This window comes from Ylistrum balloti, unplaced genomic scaffold (assembly GCF_031769215.1).
Source record: "Ylistrum balloti isolate Yb309-2 unplaced genomic scaffold, AGI_CSIRO_Ybal_v1 Utg370312, whole genome shotgun sequence".
Classification (NCBI taxonomy): Eukaryota; Metazoa; Mollusca; class Bivalvia; order Pectinida; family Pectinidae; genus Ylistrum; species Ylistrum balloti.
In genome coordinates, this window is record NW_026782231.1 from 1306592 (window position 1) to 1331378 (window position 24787).

General features: G+C 35.8%; 1 protein-coding gene across 1 annotated transcript in view; it reads left to right on the top strand.

The window, feature by feature from the left end:
- The window catches only part of LOC132553258 (fibronectin-like), a 41017-nt gene extending 16301 nt beyond the window's left edge, over positions 1–24716 (top strand). The window contains exons 5-26 of the mRNA XM_060217488.1: positions 379–523; positions 2542–2700; positions 3368–3520; positions 4402–4563; positions 6468–6637; positions 6925–7078; positions 9575–9894; positions 10302–10443; positions 10723–10833; positions 11360–11557; positions 11861–11947; positions 12271–12379; positions 13456–13705; positions 14048–14192; positions 14915–15019; positions 15574–15771; positions 16609–16692; positions 17009–17080; positions 17380–17487; positions 20130–20321; positions 20682–20885; positions 22417–24716. Of these exons, the coding sequence (XP_060073471.1) occupies positions 379–523; positions 2542–2700; positions 3368–3520; positions 4402–4563; positions 6468–6637; positions 6925–7078; positions 9575–9894; positions 10302–10443; positions 10723–10833; positions 11360–11557; positions 11861–11947; positions 12271–12379; positions 13456–13705; positions 14048–14192; positions 14915–15019; positions 15574–15771; positions 16609–16692; positions 17009–17080; positions 17380–17487; positions 20130–20321; positions 20682–20885; positions 22417–22508 (3360 nt within the window). The 3' untranslated portion in view covers positions 22509–24716. The remainder of the gene's footprint in view (positions 1–378; positions 524–2541; positions 2701–3367; positions 3521–4401; positions 4564–6467; positions 6638–6924; positions 7079–9574; positions 9895–10301; positions 10444–10722; positions 10834–11359; positions 11558–11860; positions 11948–12270; positions 12380–13455; positions 13706–14047; positions 14193–14914; positions 15020–15573; positions 15772–16608; positions 16693–17008; positions 17081–17379; positions 17488–20129; positions 20322–20681; positions 20886–22416) is intronic.
- The last annotated feature ends 71 nt before the right edge of the window (positions 24717–24787 follow it).

The following is a 24787-nucleotide window of genomic DNA, read 5'->3' on the forward strand; positions in this document are numbered from 1 at the left end:
TCTCTGTTTTTTGCTCTGTGTGTTTTGTGCTCTCTGTGTGTTTTGTGCTCTCTGTGTGTTTTGTGCTCTCTGTGTTTTGTGCTGTGTTTTGTGCTCTCTGTTTTTGTGCTCTGTTTTTTGTGCTCTCTTTTTATTGTGCTCTCTGTTTTGTGCTCTCTGTGTTTTGTGCTTTTTTTGTGCTCTGTGTTTTGTGCTCTGTGTTTTATGCTGTGTTTTGTGCTCTCTGTTTTGTGCTGTGTTTTGTGCTCTGTGTTTTGTGCTGTGTTTTGTGCTCTGTGTTTTGTGCTCTGTGTTTTGTGCTCTGTGTTTTGTGCTCTCTGTTTTCAGGTGATAATCAATTTCTGTATTTGATGTTCTTTCTTCTGATTATCATTTCAGAAGATCCTGGTGAAATGGCAGCCACCAGTGGAGAGTCTAGGTCATGTGACTGGATACAAACTTCAATACAGACGTAAAGGGCTACGACGGGCGGACATGTGTTCTGTGTTCACTGATGCTGACAAGCTCCGATATGTGATAACAGGTAGGACTAATTGTTTCCATATAAACCAATGTCATTTTGATTATATCTTGTGCCTTGTTTTGTCCCAAAGCAAAACAAACACAAACTCATGTGATCACAAAATCTAGTGACATGTTGTTAATACAAACTTATCTCATTCTCATAATCAGTGAACCAGAAGCAATTTTATGGATAAAAAAAAAGAGAGAAAAGCTTAGATGGAAACTTTTTAAAAAAATGTTAAAGGAGAGAAAGACCAAGTGTTTCACAAGGGTAAGCACTTTCTGCTTCATAAATGATGTTGGCCATGTAAATGCTTCCAATGTAATGTTTTCAGATGATAGTAAGATTAACGACAATAAAACCACCACTATCAATCATATCTGACAAAGAAATAGAATATTTCCTACATAAGATCGGGTGCCGACCATGAAACTTTCCCATAACCTTCATTTATATTTAACCTTGTGTAGTAAGCTTATCTGTCATCTATCACGGAAATTTTTAATTTTGATGTTAGGAATTTTTTATCAACTGTCAAAGAAAAGTTTATTGTGGCCTTGATTTCTAGTTCTGGATCTGGAGATGGTCAACACATTTCTTGTTGTTAAGACAAAACATCATTATGATGCTCCACACAATAAAGTTTGGGGAGAAGGTATACTGGAATCAGTGTGTCTATTTGTCTGTTCATCTGTCTGTAGACTCATTATTGTACCACCTACTCCGCTAAGGATTATAACATAAATTTTGGCTAAACTTTTACGTATATTATTAGGTTGGCTATTCAAATTGAATTGCTCTGTGTTTTGATGTGTGGGTTCCCCTTGGTCTCTAGTTGTACCCATGTAATTTTGGGACTGATCAGAAAAACGAAATGGCTGAAAGGCGGCCATCTTGTATTTTGACTTTGAAAGTTTGTTATCGCTATTTCTTGAGAAGTACTTGATGTATCTTTCTTAAATTTCATATAGCGGTTTCTTTTGGCCCTTAGTTTTTCCCATTTGATTTTGAGCTTGATCTTTGATTTTTTCAATGAAGATTGTTATTGCTATTTCTTAAGTACTACTGAATGGATATCTCTCAGATTTCATATGCATGTTCCATATGGCCTCTACTTGTGCAAGTTTGATTTTGGGACTGATCAGAAAAAACAAAATGGCTTCCAAACTTGGATTTGGTAGGTAGAGATGTTCATTGCTTGTTTTGAGAAAAGAAGAGAAAAAATCCAACTTTCAAAGAGCATATAAAGATCAAACAATGGTGGGTCCTTAGCACCCTCTGGGTTCTCTTGTTATACTTAAATTTTGTCCCATTCGGGGATCAAAACCTGTCTCTGATGTCCCTTGCTGGCCCTTGACCCTGCTAGTTAAATTGTTCTTGTGCTAATGACTAATTATCTGGGAAACAGTATTTTGTATACTTATGTACCTGACAGTATGGTGGGCATGGGTTTAAGCTATACTTACAGGTCATGTAGTGAAAGGTTAAAGGTCACAGATTTATTACAGTTCTAAATGGATAATTATCTCAGAAACAGGTATTTTGTATATAATATACTTTATATATGAATGTACATTAGAGAATGAAAAGGTTTGATGCAAACTTCTTTGAGTCTTCCAAGGTTATAAGTCAAAGGTCGAAGGTCTCAGATGCATAACAGTTTTGAAAAACCTTATTATCTCAGAAATATTAGGTATTTTGTATACAAATATACATTAGAAAATTATAGGCATTGATGCAAGGTACACAGCAACAAACTTCTCAGGTCATCAGGTTTAAGGTCAAGGTCACAAATAGGTATTTCATATAGGCCTGTGATTGGAAAAATTTGGCATATATTACACATACTGTAATTTGTCATTTTATCAGAGTTATGTCCCTTGATAAGTTTTCTTTCCCCGTCCACTCGCTTGTTTTCCCAGCCCCTAAGGGGGCAACCCAGCATTAGGTATATGGTGTTTATTAAATAGCCTCCTATTAAAACAGTTTTAGCTGTGTTTTACACTAAAATCCTGATTTTATATTTGTTTTCACAGACCTTTACAAAGACGAGGCTTATAAGGTGAGAGTCGGGGCCAGAATCAATGAAAAGACCAGTCCCTACACACCCTGGATTGTCGTTGACCTCAACAATTATAAACGTAACAAGAAAGGGTCTGCAGACACCCTGACAAACACGTCGCTTCCAACACAAGGTAGATGGTACATAGTACAGGTCAGCTGTACTAAAGGGAAAAAACAACATGAGATCGCCTATGAATGGGCACAAACAAAATATGTCTGGCAAAAACTAGATTATTTTTATTTTTCAGAAATAAAGGCCACTGCCTCAGGTTGGTGGTGCCAGAATGAGTCATTGACCTTTTATGGTCAAGATATTGCTCCCTACATAATTGGACATTACATACAATTTTCTCACAACATTTACAAGAAATATACAGATAATATATTGTAGTTATACTACAAATGATTTTTGTTGATGTGATGTCATTGTTGACTGGGCTGATTGCCCCACCAACATTCAAGGTCATTTAGGATTCTTCAGGTATGTAAATGTGATCGCGAAAATTTAATCAAATAATGAGACACGAGTGTAGTAGAGTCCTTTAATAACACAGATTGCTAAATTTGAATTCGTCAAAATATCATTTTGTCTTTAAATTTTGAACATTTTGAACCATGATAATCACCAGGTATTTAGTTTCATAGACTCGGGTTTGTAAATGAGAAAGGGCATTCATGTCTTAAAATACATCGTCTTTTTTAAGCTGTTTTATTTTCTCACATTAACAAAAATCATTTCATCAGTATGACTTGTGTCCACTCTTGGGATTTGAAGATATGATGATAATGATTTTACAGGGGAAGATGTTGGACCTATTCCTGAAGATTTTATACCTCTTGTAGACTTCACATCTGTTATGCCCAGAATAACACCACTAGATAGTGCGGTCAACATCTCATGGCCAGCTCAGAACAATGCCAGCGTCTCTTACGATTTTATCATCACACGAGGTAAGTATCTGTACACTTTATCATCACGTTCTGTATCTGTACACTTTATCATCACATACTTTATCTGTACCCTTTATCATCACATACTGTATCTGTACACTTTATCATCACCTACTGTATCTGTACACTTTATCATCACCTACTGTACCTGTACACTTTATCATCACGTTCTGTATCTGTACACTTTATCATCACATACTTTATCTGTACCCTTTATCATCACATACTGTATCTGTACACTTTATCATCACATACTGTATCTGTACACTTTATCATCACATACTGTATCTGTACACTTTATCATCACATACTGTACCTGTACACTTTATCATCACATACTGTACCTGTACACTTTATCATCACATACTGTATCTGTACACTTTATCATCACATACTGTACCTGTACACTTTATCATCACATACTGTATCTGTACACTTTATCATCACATACTGTACCTGTACACTTTATCATCACATACTGAATCTGTACACTTTATCATCACATACTGAATCTGTACACTTTATCATCACATACTGTATCTGTACACTTTATCATCACATACTGTATCTGTACACTTTATCATCACATACTGTATCTGTACACTTTATCATCACATACTGTATCTGTACACTTCATCATCACATACTGTATCTGTACACTTTATCATCACATACTGTACCTGTACACTTTATCATGTCTACAAAAACACATGAATACATACACTGGTTAACAAAATTCTGAATTAATTAAACAAGGGCAAAAGAACAAAGGAAACATTTACATTGAGTTTCCTGATTTGTAATCCTTTTCATTTCTGTTTAGGACAAATCATTTAAATGTTTCAATAAAACATTAGGCTGAAGGTGTTATTATGTTACAGGTGAGGAATACGAGAAAATCTTGGAAGTGTCCGGCGGGACTCACGGCTATAATGTTATCAGAGATCTGGAGCCAAATACAGAATACAATGTCACATTTCAGATTACTATTATGGCAGGAACTAGGGTTGTGCTGCAGCAGTTTCAACAGTTTACAACTCTCGGTAAACACATTAATCTTGTGTGATCTGTAACATTTATAGCGTTGCCCACATCTCTCCTGTCACAGTGTGCTCAGCCCTGTCCTAACTCAATGTAATCATCTAGCAGTTCATTCTTTGACAGATTTTAGTGAAACTTTAAACAAAGTGTTTAATTAGTGAGTATACTTTGGACTTTGTTGTGTTTCAGGGCCCCAGGTCAAGGCCAAGGTCACCCTTACTATTTATAGAAAATCATGAACTGATTCAATGTAATCACTTATCAACTTAATTCTTTCATGTTAAACAATGATTAAGCATGGATATACAATGGACATTAATGAGTTGCAGGGACAAAATGCCACCCTTGCCACAGTTAAACTGATTCCATTTTAACACTTAGCAACTTAATTCTTTCATGTTAAACAATGATTAAGTATGGATATACAATGGACATTAATGAGTTGCAGGGACAAAATGCCACCCTTGCCACAGTTCAACTGATTCCATTTTAACACTTAGCAACTTAATTCTTTCATGTTAAACAATGATTAAGTATGGATATACAATGGACATTAATGAGTTGAAGGGGCAAAATGCCACCCTTGCCACAGTTAAACTGATTCCATTTTAACACTTAGCAACTTATTTCTTTCATGTTAAACAATGATTAAGTATGGATATACAATGGACATTAATGAGTTGCAGGGACAAAATGCCACCCTTGCCACAGTTAAACTGATTCCATTTTAACACTTAGCAACTTAATTCTTTCATGTTAAACAATGATTAAGTATGGATATACAATGGACATTAATGAGTTGAAGGGGCAAAATGCCACCCTTGCCACAGTTAAACTGATTCCATTTTAACACTTAGCAACTTATTTCTTTCATGTTAAACAATGATTAAGTATGGATATACAATGGACATTAATGAGTTGCAGGGACAAAATGCCACCCTTGCCACAGTTAAACTGATTCCATTTTAACACTTAGCAACTTAATTCTTTCATGTTAAACAATGATTAAGTATGGATATACAATGGACATTAATGAGTTGCAGGGGCAAAAAGTCACCCTTGCCACAGTTAAACTGATTCCATTTTAACACTTAGCAACTTATTTCTTTCATGTTAAACAATGATTAAGTATGGATATACAATGGACATTAATGAGTTGCAGGGACAAAATGCCACCCTTGCCACAGTTAAACTGATTCCATTTTAACACTTAGCAACTTAATTCTTTCATGTTAAACAATGATTAAGTATGGATATACAATGGACATTAATGAGTTGAAGGGGCAAAATGCCACCCTTGCCACAGTTAAACTGATTCCATTTTAACACTTAGCAACTTATTTCTTTCATGTTAAACAATGATTAAGTATGGATATACAATGGACATTAATGAGTTGCAGGGACAAAATGCCACCCTTGCCACAGTTAAACTGATTCCATTTTAACACTTAGCAACTTAATTCTTTCATGTTAAACAATGATTAAGTATGGATATACAATGGACATTAATGAGTTGAAGGGGCAAAATGCCACCCTTGCCACAGTTAAACTGATTCCATTTTAACACTTAGCAACTTAATTCTTTCACAGTTTTTTGTCAAATGTTATACAAAGATCAATTATGAATATACTTCAGACATCACTGTGGTTCAGGTGCCAAAGGTCAAAGACAAGGTCACCCTTGCTATATATAGAAAATCATCAACTTATCCAATTTAACTACTTCGTAACTTCATTTCATGGAATTTCATCAAACTTTTCACTGTTTACATTGCAACAACTTTAACCATTTCCAAACTATTGTAAGATCTTTATTAGCTGTCTCTAATTATCATCTCTTTATATAAATAATTTCAGTCGTCTCCGGCCAGGTATTACATTTTTATGTAACAATAACTATTTTCAGTATCACTCACTGTGCAGCTAGAGGGTCTATCTGTTGAAGGCGATGAAAATATAGACCTGCGTCTGGAATGTGAGGCTATTGGCATCAATTTACCCACAATTCAATGGAAGAAAGGAAGTCGTATTATATATTGGAACTCAAGTGACACCACCAGCAGTGATCCAATCAAAGTGTGTTTGATGTTTGCCTCCTAATACTAGTAAAATAATTAGAATTCATTAATTCTATATAATGATATGTCTTTTGATGCTCAGATATTGATTTGCATCAAAAAATGAGAAAAAGAAAACTTAAATAATGACAAAGCACAAATAAAAATAGATAGGGACAAGGCATAATCAACACATTCTCTTGAAATGACTTGTTGTTTAGATTGATTTAAGCAGTTCTAGAGAAGAGGTATTGTTCATAGCGTCTATAGTATATGTACACTAGTCAGTAATCCTATCTGTTACAGAGAGATCAATATATCCTCACATTCGAGAAATTCCCACCCAATCGAATTGTGTCTGTATTAACTATAGTTAATGCTAGTTCATCAGACATGGGTCGCTACCGATGTGCTGCTGCGGACGGCGTGGACAGATCATCAGAATCTCATCAGTTCATAGGTACGTAAACCATTATGTCAGGGCAGACACTTGATATACGGTCAGGACAGGTAGACACGTGACATACAGGTAGGACAGGTAGACACGTGACATACAGGTAGGACAGGTAGACACCTGACATTGGTCAGGAGAGGTGTACACCTGACATACAGGTAGCACAGGTAGACACCTGACATATGATCAGGACAGGTAAAAAATGACATACAGTCAGGACAGGGAGACACCTGACATATGATAAGGACAGACAGTCAGGACAGGTAGACACCTGACATATGATGAGGACAGGTTGACACCTGACATACAGTCAGGACAGGTAGACACCTGACATATGATCAGGACAGGTAGACACCTGACATACAGGTAGGACAGGTAGACACCTGACATTGGTCAGGAGAGGTAGACACCTGACATACAGGTAGGACAGGTAGACACCTGACATGTGATCAGGACAGGTAAAAAATGACATACAGTCAGGACAGGGAGACACCTGACATATGATAAGGACAGACAGTCAGGACAGGTAGACACCTGACATATGATGAGGACAGGTTGACACCTGACATACAGTCAGGACAGGTAGACACCTGACATATGATCAGGACAGGTAGACACCTGACATGATCAGAACAGGTAGACACCTGACATACAGTCAGGATAGGTAGACATTTGACATATGATCAAGACAGGTAGACACCTGACAGACAGTCAGGACAGGTAGACACCTGACATATGATGAGGACAGGTTGACACCTGACATACAGTCAGGATAGGTAGACACCTGACATATGATCAGGACAGGTAGACACCTGACATACAGTCAGGATAGGTAGACATTTGACATATGATCAAGACACATAGACACCTGACATATGATGAGGACAGGTTGACACCTGACATACAGTCAGGATAGGTAGACACCTGACATATGATGAGGACAGGTAGACACCTGACAGACAGTCAGGACAGGTAGACACCTGACATATGATGAGGACAGGTAGACACCTGACAGACAGTCAGGACAGGTAGACACCTGACATATGATCAGAACAGACAGTCAGGACAGGTAGACACCTAACATATGATCAGGACAGACAGTCATACTGGACTGACAGGTGTATTCTTATTTGCTTCATTGTTACTCAGTTAATTGCTACTTTAACAAACAGGACAAACAGGACAGACAGAAACACTCAACCTGACTCATGCATATGTATGAGTATTGTCTCACCTGCCTGAAGTGAGCTTATGCTGTGATACATCATCGTCATCTGTTGTCAGGAAAAAAAACAAAAGGAATATTCTTGATCTTCATCCAAGATCAGAGGAGTACAATTAAAACCTTGAAACAACATTTAACAACCAAAAGGTCAAAGGCAGACTGGGAACAAGAACCATTTGTGATATCTAGATTTTTTTGTGGCTTCTTGGATTAAGTCTAGTAATGTTCGTGAAAAGAAATGACCTTGACCCATTTACAAGGCCATAGTGGACATAGTACTTAAAACATTCACACAACTGCTGATTAACCTTATGACCTAAAATCATAATGTATGGCTGATAACTTCCTGGCTCAATAAAGTTCGGGAAAAAAGGGAACTTGATCCGTATCTAAGATTACAGAGGTCAAAGTTCGCAAAACTTTCATAATCTTCAAATCTTCTTATTAACCAAAAAATCCCTAATATCAGGATATGAGTTGCTGGGATGGAGTCCAATAGATTTTGTGAAAAGAGATGACTTTGACCCTTATTCAAGGTCACAGAGGTCAAATATGTTAAAATTTCAAAGGTCTTCTCATTAACACAAAGGTCTAGAATAATGATATTTGATTGTAAGGTTTTTGAAATGAAACCCAGCTAAGTTTTGGAGAAGAAAAGACAATATTCAAAGTGACAGTGGCCACAATAACTCAGTTACCTTAGGTGAAGGTTTGAGGTGTATAGTTTGATGCTCCCTACCTGTAGCATTATGTGTTTGTCAGGTGGTTGTGTCATTGGACAAGACGCTTCAGCATTATTGCTCTGGATGGTATGCCATGACTCTGGCTGTTCGTTTGGCGATAAATTCAGCAGACACAAGCTTCAATTTGTTTAAAGTCTTCAGATATTAATATATTCTCAGGTGTACATAATGGTTAGCCCATATCTGTATTTTGTTCAATGTATGCACTAAGTATTGGCTAGGATGCATGTGCACCATGAGGTTACATTGTACTATTCTAATGGACTTGATGGTGTGAAAAAATGCCTTGACCAATGACAAGAGGTGAAATCTGGTTTCAATGTTTAAAGAAAATTTTCAGCTTAAAGTTAGTAACACTTGCTCTTGGTAGCAAAAGACAAACATGGAATCCAAATGTGTAATTATAGACTGAATTTTATGATTTCAATTTTATGAACTTTAACTTTTTGGTCCAGTATAATCTTTCTAGTATCTTTATAAACATCAGTTCAGTTCATTATGTGTAATTAAAGAGACAATCTTAATTTGTTACAGACCTGGTAGACCCTATCAAGAAAATAGGGGTGTCTTCTATCACAGCTTTCAGTGCTGTAGTCAGTATAGTTCCAATCAGACGTTTCCGGCGCAAGTCTGTTAACTACATCTTGTACAATGACTTTGATCGTCCTCGATATCACTCCGATGAAGGGAAGACATACTATGACATTGACGACTTGGAGCCAGAGACATCATACACCGTATATGTCCAAGCAGAAGGATTTCCAGGAGCTAAAAATCATTCAGAGACTTTTACAACTTCAGCAGTTTTACTGTTGGACATTGAAAATGTTGCTGTTCAGGCTGTGAACTCTTCAGTAAGTACACAATACAAAAATCCCTGTCAAAACATAAGCATTTTAACCTGGAAATGTTTCTTCAGTAAATACACTGCAATACATTATTAATGAACTATGATATTTCGGACTCACAGAGTGATGTTTGTGTAGTAGTCAAATTTTTATTGTTAATAAACCCCTCACTTTGGTGTGGGGGTTATATATGTAACAGTATCATTACTTATTTCAATGCCTCCACTTCGATTCCAACCCAGGATCTCTATTACTTTAGCAAATATTTAGGAAAACACACTTAAATTAGGATATTCTGTAGTCTCCATTATGCGATCATGACATTTTTATTCAAACTTGATGTTACAAAAGATTATATACTACATGAGGTGATACACAAAATTATTAATTATCATCATCATCGTTTTCTGCAGACTTTGGTTATTACCTGGAAGTGCCCCTCCCAGTATCGTAGTCACGTCACCTATAGGATAGTATACACTGTAAAGGGCAATAACTCTTCTAATGGTCAGGTGATGGACATCACTGATCACGAAGAGACTGCTACCATCACAGGTGAGATCTCTTAGACCATAGATAATAAGGGTAGATATTTCTTACCTCCAGAGATAATTAAGCTTGACCTAATTATAACTCATTGCTTTCTGTCCCAATATATGCAAACAAATTTACAAAAAAAAGTTATGTTGTTGACATTTTATTTTTAAAAAATGTTAGCTATAGCGCATCGCGTCACATTATATCTCCTAGGTTACCTCGTTAAAAATTTTATGATGATCACTCTTCTCATGTTTCACCACTAAAGGTATATGTATGAATTATCTCCCTTCCCAGGTCTCCTTGCCAACCAGCGGTACAACATTTGTGTAGAGATGAGGAGGAAAGAAAACACAGTCAGCAAGGTGTTTGTAGAGGGCTCCACCTACCCAGATGCATACCTTAATGGTATAACCTTTAGGGTATTGTATATAGAAATTGATGTAGGAGATACAGATGGTGATAGGCAGTAAATATCGCCTACAAAAAAACATTCCTCGATGCTTGTTGACCCAAGGGCTTTATTATTTTAATGAGATTTTGAAAAAGAGAAATTGGAACCGATGACATGCTTTCATAAACCTGTAATAACAATTATGTTATGTACTGTTTAGTTGGTAATATTTTTGAGAGGAAGGAGAGGGGATTAATTTCACTATATTTGTGGTCTTCAAAATTGCAGGAAATTAAATATCCTGTAAACATGAATTAAAATATAACAAAATTTATGATAAATATGAGGGATACTAGTGTATAGACATGTACAGAATGAAACTGTCCTGAAACTGGAATGACTATAAAATGTTAGCCCAGCAAAATTAAACAGTATCATGGATTTACAAAATATTTTAAATTTTGCTGTGTTTATCAGTGTTAAATCATTGTTGTGAACAGACATGTGTAACGCAGTTTATATTTTTAACTTGTGTAACAGCCAATATACCTCCCACACCACCTGCTGATGTCTACATCAACATTCAGAACAATACACTGATTGTGTCCTGGTTAGAACCACATTCAGAATACCATACACTAGTAGAATGGTACGAGATAGAGGTGTTCCAAGAGGGAGAGGTTCTTGAGCGACGACGGGTCACTGCTGACATTAAAAACATCACGATCGTCCCAGCATGTATGTCAATTACAATACAAGGATAGATTGATGATATTGTTTAATTATTGATCATCATAATCAGTATATTAGAATATGATCATATTGAAATGATTAGTAGTGATTATAGTGTATAGAACCTTAGAATGTTGTTCTACAGATACTGTTAATTGCTGTTATAGTCTCATTTAATCCTATTTCAGAGTGACAAGTACTTGTTCATTTTTTTTCAATTGATATGACTCGTTAATGATTTTAAAAATGAACCAGCAATTTTCAAAAATAGATTACGACATTTCTATATACAATATTAAACCATTTTAGATAGATCTACTGAATACTTGGCCATTGTCCGTGCTTCCAATAGAGCAGGAATCAGTGACGAGGTGTCGCGAGTGTACAAGCCTCTTGGTAAGTACTAAAAGTTATCTGGCTTTATCCAGCTAAATGATAAATGTGTTGATTTTTCCATTTCTAAACAGCAACATCATTGCTTCCCCAAACTTTGGTATTTCTATCCTGCAGTTGGTTTGATATTGATGGAATTATTCTTATTATCTTGAGGTGGTCGATAGTGTGTGATACAAAACAATAATGACCCTGTGTTGTGTACATAAAGTTTGATAAAGTCAGGACTTATAATGTTTATATAATTTGTATGTTGCTTTAAGTTAAAGGTTGTAAATTTATGAAAGTACAGAATTTGCTCGAACCAACTTTTTTTTTATTTCCAGATTTCCAGGAGCTATCAGATTATTCTGTGACGTCACTTACTGCAAGTGCAATTAGTTCAACTCAAATTCTTGTGGAGTGGTCTCCCCCTACTTCTGGCGAACTCACCAGGTAAGGATTTTGTGTATAAAGAATCATTTCTCCTGGGCTTGGTAATGTATTTTATTTAGTTTTCAATGTCTTCATAATGTGTGTTTGATCTCTTCTTGTTTCATGGTAAAAATTAGTTATATGTTAATGTGCTATAGTGGGTAAGTTTTACTTCCATCAGAGAATTATTACTAAGTCTTTTACTCTACTATGGTATTACTTTCACACAAGTCAGATATCTTTCACCAGCTTTAGTGATTTTTTTTTTGTAACTTTTCAAGAGTAATTATCATGTCATGAATGATACAGACATATTGAATTTATATGATAAACAAAATCTGAAATTTGTATTAAATGTTTAATTTTATGTTGCAAGAGAGTGATATAACATGTTCTAAGACTTCATAAATCTCATATGTATAAAAACTGGTGGAAGACTATGTATGTCTAATCTAAGGATTTATTATATATCTGAAAGAAATGATCTAATGAACTGGAGTATGTAACTGATAATGGATGTTCAAGGTAACAAGCCTTCCACCTCAAGGTGAGATCTACATGTGAGACAGTCGCCAGGTACTGACCACATATCAATATCATCATTAATGACCCCGACATTGACCAAGCACTGACCATGTCCTGACCCTGGCCTGACCATGGCACTGACCCTACACTGACCCTGACACTGACCCTACACTGACCCTGACACTGACCCTGACACTGACCCTGACACTGACCATACACTGACTCTGGCACTGACCCTGCAGTGACCTTGGCACTGACCATACACTGACCCTATACTGACCCTGGCACTGACCCTGACACTGGCCTATGCACTGACCCTGACACTGACCCTAAACTGGTTCTGACACTGACCTTGACACTGACCCTACACTGACCCAACACTGACCCTACATTGACCCGACACTGACCCGACACTGACCCTACACTGACCCTGGCACTGACCCTGGCACTGACCCTGGCACTGACCCTACACTGACCCTGGACATAAAGCTACAATAAACTACACCAATCAAGCTAAGTTACCTACTAGAGATACAGAAAACATTTAATTGTTGTTTGATTTGATCTGACAGATATTTGGTGCGTCACCGTCCCAACGTTAAGGTTGGTCTGAGCCCTGCTGATATCATAGACCACTGGGTACCTCGTGCAGATCATCGTTACGTCATCAGGGACCTCACTCCTAGTAAAGAATATGCTATATCTGTCATTCCTTATCTCAATGATGTTAATGGCAACACATCCACGGTCTACGTCAAAACGCTAGGTGATATACCTGGTGCTCCACCCTCAAATGTGTCAGCCACTCTTTTTAACATCACAGTAAGTAGTGTCGTATACAGCAACAGACTGTAAATGAAGCCATTCTGATACATGTCAAAGAAACTAAAAAAAAAAACTAAAATGCAGTCACACCCCATCAAGAAATCATAAATACAAGTTTAAATATTTGTGTATATGAAGGACTGATTAACATAATGTGGCTCATTAAGTATTTGTGTATATGAAGGACTGATTAACATAATGTGGCTCATTAAGTATTTGTGTATATGAAGGACTGATTGACATAATGTGGCTCATTAAGTATTTGTGTATATGAAGGACTGATTAACATAATGTGGCTCATTAAGGATCTTGTGTTGACTGTGACCTATTTTTGTATAGTCTATTGAGGTCACATGGCAGTCCCCTCCCGCGGCCTCTTGGAATGGTGTCTTGACAGGCTACATGGTGATATACAGAGAGGTCGGACTAAAGGTCGCAAAAAAGAATGTCACAAGCATCAGAGATAGGTCATACATCATCAAAGGTAAAGAATTTCGGGTAATATCAACAACTTAAGATGTTTGTTCCATGTGGATAGATGTGTTAAAACTAATCCATGGTATAAAAAACATCGTGTGTTTAGTCATAAAACATAAGTATTTTGTGTTTTCCGCGAATCCTACTTCATGGTAAAGAGGTGTGTGTATACTTTACGTCATGTTAGATCATTAATCATTGTGATGATGTAAGATTGTGAATACTATGTTAAATGTAATCCATTATCATCTTGTGTATTACTGATAACACAATCATTTTCAGGGGAATTACTGTTTTCTTTGCCTTTCACTCATTATTCTCATTTTTTTTCAAGACAGAAGAAATCACAGTAATGCTGATGAAGATATAAATAGGCAAATGATTGACGATATGATAAAGATATACAACCCACTACCTCATGTGTTTACTGTCCAAGTAAACAATTTGGATGGTTCAAACAAATAAAGACATCATACTAAGGCCTAACTGTTGATATTGGTGACTCAGTGTGGTCACTCTATTCACATAAACACAGTAGAAAATAAATATAAAAAGGGTTCAAACTATCACCAAACAGAAATTCATTGAATTATTGAAAAACGGATGTTAACTATCTGTCTCATCAAACTGACCGAGGTTGACTGTGTTATTGATGATGTTGTAACATATAGATCCCAAATTACTTGTTAAAAATACTTGTCTTTATCAGAAATAACATGTCCATTACAGATCTTCGGCCAGGGGTCTTGTATGAGGTGGCTGTAGCATCCATTAATGTGAATGGAACGGGACGAGCCTCGGACTGGATGGAGATTATGACGGAAATAGACCCCAGTAAGTGAAGGACATCTGCGTACCATTGTACCAGTATAGTACATTGTAATGTATGAATAAGTTCTAGATCATGTCCTCAAAGAATTTAACAGTTTAAAGTGAACCTATGCAGACGTATACAAAACTACTAAAGAAAACAAAACTCTGAAGTGGAGTTTATAACCTCAACAGTACACGTGATATCAATAGATACCTCAGACTAGTACTACTGGTAGTCCACTGAAAGGTCAAAAGGTCGTAATAGTGGACGTAAAACCTGTTACATAAATACCTGTTATATCAATAAATCAATAACGAGCTTACAGTTAGTGTTGCAAGCAGCACACATCCTCTGTCATGCTGTAATAAGCATTTCTGAAGCAAGTTTTAATTAGAACATAGAAAATTTGATTTGTTTTGAGCGTGGTAGATAATGAAAAGTCACACAAATGTCTGCTGCCGCAGCTTCACTAGGTTAAACCATGTTTAACTGTTTGATAATTTACTGTCCGTGTAGAAATATTGATGAAGTCATAAACATGTCAAACTTGTATAAACATTTATTTCTACGTCAGTGAGTCTAACGGTTCCCTCTCCTCCTGTCAATGTATCTGTGATGTCACATCGTATGGGTCTACACCTGACCTGGTTACCGCCTGCTGGCAGCGGAGTTCCAGTGACAGGGTACGTCGTAGGATATGGGCGCTTTATACCGGAAGTTTATCGAGATATCTTGGATCATGCACAGACAGAACACACTATCACTGGATTACGTACGTAAATAAATGTTTAATTATGTATGTCTTATTTACTTATAACATAATACTATATAGAATGACTTGTTCTTTCTTATTCTTTCTGTTTTGCAATATTTTCATTTCTTTTCATCGTCATCATGATCATCATTTGCCTTTCATTAATTTCAAAAACAATTTTAAGATACTGGCGGGCACTATATTGTGGTAAGTGAGACTTAAGTCTCTGTAGTTTCTGGTTTGTTTCAGTTACATTTGTAATTTATAGCAGTGTGTAACAGAGTGAAACAAAAGACAGGTTTCCATTGTTGTTATCTCTCGCTCTGTAAGATTATAAAATTATACTTACAGTGTTAATAAAACTTTTTAAAATCTGACAACTCTTGATTTTAGCAGCAAATATGATTTTATGTATTCATGAACAGAAATGAAAATTTTCTCGGACCAAAATAGGAATGATGACGTGGAAAATGAGATTTATAGAAATATTGTAGAACCATTAGATGGAAGAATGATTTTAGGTACAATTGAACATGGAAGCACTTTTATCTCATCATCTCACAGAGAAAATACAAAGCAGTGCTTAAAACAGGAAAAAATATCATTTACTATGGAAATAAATGGATTGAGTGAAATCTAATATCACAAAGAATCCATGAACAATATTCAGATTATTTTTGAGAAGAGTGCAACAGGCTGCTGGAATTTGTATGAAATTTTCCCTTTATGTTAGCTCGTTTTGTACACAGTAAATAATTCTGTACACAGTTTACATGTATAAATCAGGAATGATCCCTATTGAATTTTGTACAGTTTACACTGTTATCATAGATACAATGTTATTATTGTTAACAGGACAAAATAGTCAGTATATTGTCAGTGTGAGAGCTTTTAACACGATCGGAGAAAGTCGCCCAGTTTTCAAAATGGGCAGAGCAGGTAAGTCATTGTAAAATCTATATGTATATATGTTTGTAAATATGTATACATATTTGTCTGTTACTGTAAAAATAAACACATACATTTAAAAAAAGGAATGTAACAGTCCATGTAAATTGTCTTTAAATTTTAAGCATTACCAAATATGGAAAGCGTGATTACTTCCATCATATACAATAAGCAGTTATACACTCAAGATGTTATTCAATTTTTTCTCGATTATTCTTCATTATTTCAAAAATTGTTTTGAAATTTCTCTGTAAAGAAATTATTTTTGAAACACAGAAGATGTAGCTGTTATATATTTCCTTGTCAGGTTTAGGCAGTCAGTCATCTTTCATTAATCCTACAACTACACCTGGTCCTGAAGCTGTAACAGAAATAGCTGGTAAGTATAGTTATGTTATACCTAAGTTTACTGTTACAGGTGGTAAGGATAACAGTGTTATTTCTTAATTTCACTGTTTTTTTATGTCATGAATAATTCACAGATTTATAAAATCAATAAAAATACAAGTATGTGTATGTTTAGATTGTGATCAATCTATCTTTAAACTTTATCCAAAATACATTTTTTTGGGATGGTAAAAAATTTTTTTGTTTCAAAATTTTGAAGCAAAAAAGGATGGAAACAGACGTCATGTTTATAGATATATTGTCACTGATATGAAATAGATTTTGTTGTAGACACACCAGGTGCCCCGGTTAATTTGAAAGTGAAAGAAATAAACGAGGAGATAGTGACACTTCGGGTCACATGGGACCAGCCAAGTGTACTGACAGGACAACTAACAGGTAAATATATACAGGTATAACATAGGTACCGACATGTCCTGGTAATCTGGTAATCAACCTGTAATTCTGGTATAACATAGGTACTGACATGTCCTGGTAATCTGGTAATCAACCTGTAATTCTGGTATAACATAGGTACTGACATGTCCTGGTAATCTGGTGACATAAAGGTACCTGTAATTCTTGTATAACATAGGTACTGACATGTCCTGGTAATCTGGTAATCAACCTGTAATTCTGGTATAACATAGGTACTGACATGTCCTGGTAATCTGGTGACATAAAGGTACCTGTAATTCTTGTATAACATAGGTACTGACATGTCCTGGTAATCTGGTGATCAACCTGTAATTCTGGTATAACATAGGTACTGACATGTCCTGGTAATCTGGTAATCAACCTGTAATTCTGGTATAACATAGGTACTGACATGTCCTGGTAATCTGGTAATCAACCTGTAATTCTGGTATAACATAGGTACTGACATGTCCTGGTAATCTGGTAATCAACCTGTAATTCTGGTATAACATAGGTACTGACATGTCCTGGTAATCTGGTGATCAACCTGTAATTCTGGTATAACATAGGTACTGACATGTCCTGGTAATCTGGTAATCAACCTGTAATAATCTGTAATTCTGGTATAACTAACATAGGTACTGACATGTCCTGGTAATCTGGTGACATAAAGGTACCTGTAATTCTTGTATAACATAGGTACTGACATGTCCTGGTAATCTGGTAATCAACCTGTAATTCTGGTATAACATAGGTACTGACATGTCCTGGTAATCAACCTGTAATTCTGGTATAACATAGGTACTGACATGTCCTGGTAATCTGGTGACATAAAGGTACCTGTAATTCTTGTATAACATAGGTACTGACATGTCCTGGTAATCTGGTGACATAAAGGTACCTGTAATTCTTGTATAACATAGGTACTGACATGTCCTGGTAATCTGGTGACATAAATCTTGTATAACATAGGTACATGTCCTGGTAATTCTGTAATTCTGTATAACATAGGTACTGACATGTCCTGGTAATCTGGTAATCAACCTGTAATTCTGGTATAACATATATGTCCTGGTAACACCTGTAATTCTTGTATAACATAGGTACTGACATGTCTGGTAAATCAACCTGTAATTCTGGTATAACATAGGTACTGACATGTCCTGGTAATCTGGTAATCAACCTGTAATTCTGGTATAACATAGGTACTGACATGTCCTGGTAATCTGGTAATCAACCTGTAATTCTGGTATAACATAGGTACTGACATGTCTTGGTAATCTGGTAATCAACCTGTAATTCTGGTATAACATAGGTACTGACATGTCCTGGTAATCTGGTAATCAACCTGTAATTCTGGTATAACATAGGTACTGACATGTCCTGGTAATCTGGTAATCAACCTGTAATTCTTGTATAACATAGGTACTGACATGTCCTGTAATCTGGTAATCAACCTGTAATTCTGGTATAACATAGGTACTGACATGTCCTGGTAATCTGGTGACATAAAGGTACCTGTAATTCTTGTATAACATAGGTACTGACATGTCCTGGTAATCTGGTATAAAGGTACCTGTAATTCATACCTGTAATTCTGGTATAACTGACATGTCCTGGTAATCTGGTAATCAACCTGTAATTCTGGTATAACATAGGTACTGACATGTCCTGGTAATCTGTAATCAACCTGTAATTCTGGTATCAACCTGTACCTGTAATTCTGGTATAACATAGGTACTGACATGTCCTGGTAATCTGGTAATCAACCTGTAATTCTGGTATAACATAGGTACTGACATGTCCTGGTAATCTGGTAATCAACCTGTAATTCTGGTATAACATAGGTACTGACATGTCCTGGTAATCTGGTGACATAAAGGTACCTGTAATTCTTGTTTATACAAATTCTACTCAAAATGATATTGGGAACTACTGACCTGCCAGATGATAACCAGAAAAGTGTCTGTTAGCTGTGATTAATGTTGATATGATGTTGCTGTGGTTATTCTGCTCCTCAAATATTTTCAAGGGAACATATTCTCTTTCTCTGTTCATCTCTCCGTCCATCTTTTTGTGTCTGAAGCATAACTTGCTTTGATCATGACATTGGTTGTGTGTATCAGTTACACTGATAATCACCTATCACTTAGCTGTCCTGCATTCAATTCCCAGAACAGATGTGAAAAGGTATGGGTCACCTGCCAGACCACGTGGGTTTTCCCCAGGTCCTCCGGTTTCCTCCTGCAGTAAAACCCCTCGAGCATTTCTATCTGGGCCAACAAGAGTGATTAATATTCCCATATACCTTTTCATATCCATTCTAGAACTTGAACCCCAGACGACTAGGTGAAACGCGAGTGCTTTACCACTGCGCCACCCGACCATCAATGTGTTATAGATAAAATCAAATTGTCCTGTTTGTATCATATTAAGGTATTTAACACATTCTCCAAATTCATATCACACTCCTGTAATTCAAAATGATTTAATATGTTTGATAAGTCAATAAATCACATACTTATATAAAGATTCCTTACTGACATCATTTACTTTCCTGTAAATTTTCCATAATGTAAGACTTTTTCCTAAAGGGAGATAACTTTAGCCTCTGTTTATTGTAGGATATCTAGTTTACTACACCACAGACCCAACATTTTCTGCGGAGAATGAAGCATTTGTTTACGAGAGAAATGAGGCCACCATTCTGAAAAACCTGGAATTCAACACGACCTATTATTTCCGAGTTGAGAGTCAGTACCAGGATACCACAGGACTTTCTTCTGGAGTTGTAGCTTATAAAACCAAACCACCAGGTACTGTTGAACATGTCCAAGAAACAGGCAAAGGATCTGTTTCTAGTATTGGCTCTGCAATAGAACTGGAGCAGGAAATTTGTATAAATGATCTGTTACATTTGAATTATCCCCAGATAAGATAAACAAAGAATAGATAGATACTAGAATGACAAACCGTAGTTCTGATGTAGTTACGTTATATATAAACATATCTATAATTATTTACTGGGAGATGTTATTCACTTTTTACAACCCTTTAGAGTATATCATAGTTTCTTGTTTAGAATCAGTGTGACAGTGAAATGATAATTTATACTTAGTCAGGACGATCACGTGGTGGACTTCAGTTGGCCATATTGTATTGTTTTTGTTTCTCAGACAACAGCCTACATATCTTACCTACACCAACCATCACCAGTTTGTCATCAGGGACCGATTACCTCCAGGTCAAATGGCTTCCACCACCTCCCCAATACTCTCATGTGATCCGAGGGTACATTCTTGGTTATGGCATAGATCAGGCAAATGAGAAACAGGATATCGTACCAGTTAGCATTAACTCATACACACTGGAAAACCTAAGTAAGTAATAACATGTATATACCCTCATTTGATATATAACGTATCATGGATTTAATATTCTACATGGAAATTTTGCCATTTGGTGTCAAATCCAGAATATCCAATTTTGACCAAATTTTTGCCAGTGAATAGTAGGAAGAAAAATGGTTTTATGTAACTCTTTCTTAATTAATATTTGCATGTTTAATATTTGCTGCCCAAAGTTATCATAAAAAATAGCGAAAAAAAACCCAGTTATAACCTGTTTTATGGTATATTGAACAAGAAAAAAAAAATTGAAAAAAAAAAATGCCTCAGTCATTTTATTTTGGGTGCAGGTTGGAAGGGGACCATATCATGAGCACCGTTCAAAAGAGTTTGTTCATATTTAGTATCTTTACATTAAGTACTACACTAGATAATATCAAGGGGTCAATGTTTAAGGGTCAAAGGTCACATTGTAAATACCATGGGGCATTAGGGCATTGTCTAGTTTGTATGTAACCCTGGTAAATACTATCCTCAAAATACCGCTCAGCAAGAGAGAACCTTTCTTTCCCTCAATCGAGCCAGAGGTCGTGGGTTCAAATCCTTGCAGAGGCATTGAGATAGATAACGAGTATCATTACATATGATAGTGTTATGTATAGGTTTAATGATGGCACATGAAATCAAACTAATTAATAATACAGTCATGATTAGTTTTTCATAGGAATTTTTTCTGCACTTTTAGCCGATGACAGAAGATCCCTTTAAATAAAAACTTATGTAGAAAACCAAAGTCATTGGTTCCTTTCTGCTTTAGGATTTTGGTAAAACTACGAAAATTTAACAAAATCCTTGAAAGACTGTATATTCCTGTTAATTGACAAAGCTGATGTTGATGTAATGATTGTTGATCTGACACTGGTGGGTTGTTGTTTCTGATAGCTATAGAATAATAGTTCTTATATATAACACAACCAGTAGAAGATTAGTGTGTGACGTTTCAATGACTACACGGTTACCTTCATCTTATAACACAACCAGTAGAAGATTAGTGTGTGACGTTTCAATGACTACACGGTTACCTTCATCTTATAATACAACCAGTAGAAGATTAGAGTGTGACATTTCAATGACTACACGGTTACCTTCATCTTATAACACAACCAGTAGAAGATTATTGTGTGACATTTCTTTGACTACACGGTCACCTTCATCTTATAACACAACCAGTAGAAGATTAGAGTGTGACATTTCAATGACTACACGGTCACCTTCATCTTATAACACAACCAGTAGAAGATTAGTGTGGCGTACCTATGACTACACGATCACCTTCATCTTATACCACAACCAGTAGATGAGTGACGTACTAGCGCTGACGTACGTAGTGTACGATATGGTACGGAATCAACCAACTTTTTCGGCTGCTTCTGATAGACGTTGTAGTTTTAATTGTGAATGTAAAGTTGATGGATATAAATATTTGTCATTCACTTTAAATTATTTGTCTTTAATTGCAGGTCATCATTTATAGTCAATTTTTAATTGTGTTCCTCTTTTGTAGGTCCATCAACAATGTACCATATTTCACTGCGGATGTTTAATGAACTTGGAGACAGTGCGCAGACTTTTGTTAATGGGTCAACACTTGGTTAGACAAATGAACAGGACAAAATCACGGAAATTAAAGACGATTCAATATTGTGACGCAAACTTTGAAGAGGCCAATGTAGTGTCTAAATTTGTCGATAATTTATACTGTGTTCGAAAAATAGGGTTGTCTTTGTATCAAGATGTTTGAACAGATCAGCACAGTGTTCTTGAACTATTAAGTTGTGTTTAAAACTGTAAACAGATTGACATGGTGTTTGAAATGATGTAATGTTACAAATGGGTAAATACTCCGAGGGCACGAACAAATCTTTTACACAGTGTTCTATCGACACTAAAACAAAATGTGAACAGCAAGACGATTGTGACTGTATGGTAAAAAAACTCAGTTGACGACTCAACATCGAGTAAAGTATTGTCATCATGTGGATTGCTGGTTACTCATTGTCATATATAATTATCTGCAACACTGAATTGCTGAGTAAAATTTGTCATATTGAACAACTTATCACAGGATGAAACGGTACTATATCATTAGCTGTTTGACCCTGGACAGCTCAACGTCAATCCGTCATTAACTCAGATCTGGGAAAATCAACGCTGGAGGAAAAACTCATTTGTCAGCAACTCAGCACTGATAGTGGGCAACGCTAGAGTCCGATACCTTACATTTGTGACTTTTTACAATAGGCCCTAATTATACAACCAATTGATGATTAATTAAAGACTGAATAAAGTCATATATAGTGGACATAGGGATTCTTTCTTCTGGTGAAACTGGAATCGATTTTTTTTAAACGTTTGAGTCGGACATAACCAGTTTGTAAAATAGTTTGTGTATAGAGGTATTAACCTGTGCCATAAATGATTGTAGTAGTTGTTGTTTGTATATGTATCAGACTGAGATAGGTACGACATTTAGTACTAATTATTAACATGTAAATAACAAAACTACATTGTGCCATAAGACATAGTTGTTATAGACAGTGGCATCAGGTGTAAACTGGCCGTGTCTCAAAATATTGAGATTTTTTCATCTTGGCAGAGCTAGAAAAAAATATTTTCAGCTACTCGTCTGTCGGGCAAGTGAAACTTGAAATTCACTTGCCTGAATCCAATATTCACTCACCCGAAGAAAAAAGGCAACAAAACATAATTTAAGGAACACAAATTTTATTATCATTTTCTATATCAAATGTTTGAACTCAACACTTGCTTTTATTGTTTTACTCATATTTAATTCACTGTTAATGCGAGCGAGAACATCGACTTTTTGACAGTAACTACGTACACAAAACAACCTTGTTTACAACATTTGTGGTCACGTAATGTGTTTTCGTGTAGTCTGGATCAGCCCGAGTCTTGACACGTGGTGTAAAGAAGGATACTACATTGATGTATTTGATCGACTATCAGTGGATATAAATTAGTTTTAAGAGTGTTTAAGTTGATGAGCATCATTCATTATGGAATATTCAATAGTCAGATCTACAAATTTCACTCGCCGCCGGACAAGTAGCTGAAACAAATCACTCTTCCGCAAGTAGCTTTGACTGGTCTAGACGAGCGCACGAGTGGATTTTTCTAACCCTGATCTTGAATAAGTCTAAGTTTCAAACAAATGGGAGATGAACTATAAGACAAATGACATTGTATCATACTGTAAAATGATATTTTCATGGGATTTTAATTTCATGGTTTTCTAAAAAATCCTGGTACTTTGATTTCTTGAGTAAATCTTGCTCAGGAAATCCACTAGTTCTGTAATTCATGCCAGCTTTTAACTGTTTAGCATTTCATGGAAATACAAATTTGTGGATTTAGAGTATATACAAATTTGATGAAAATTAAATACCCACAAAAACTGGTGATTTTACAGTAAGTGTATGGATGACAGATTTCTGATTGTGAATCAAATTGTTGATATTTTGATGGATTATTAATGGGAATTGTTTGTTAAGTGATGATAGAATATAAGGTTATCTATAACTAATCTCTCATGGTGACTCCACCAAATCCTGGGTCAAAGGTTTATACTTTATGGGAAATTAAAACAAATACAAGATTTCAATATATCAAACTTTGTCATGTTTGATTGAATTTATGTCTGATACAGGAGTTAGGTAAAATGTGTAAGCTTGGCTGGACATTTGGAAATCTCAGTTAAATTTTAAAGAAATATATCAAAAATGAATTTTAAAAATTTAATCTACAAATTTATTGTTTTTGTGTATTTGTCAGCACTAAATGTTGTCCAACATGATTTGATTGTTTATCTTTAACTCAAAATAAAATTGTTTACACAAATCAAAACATTTCTGTAA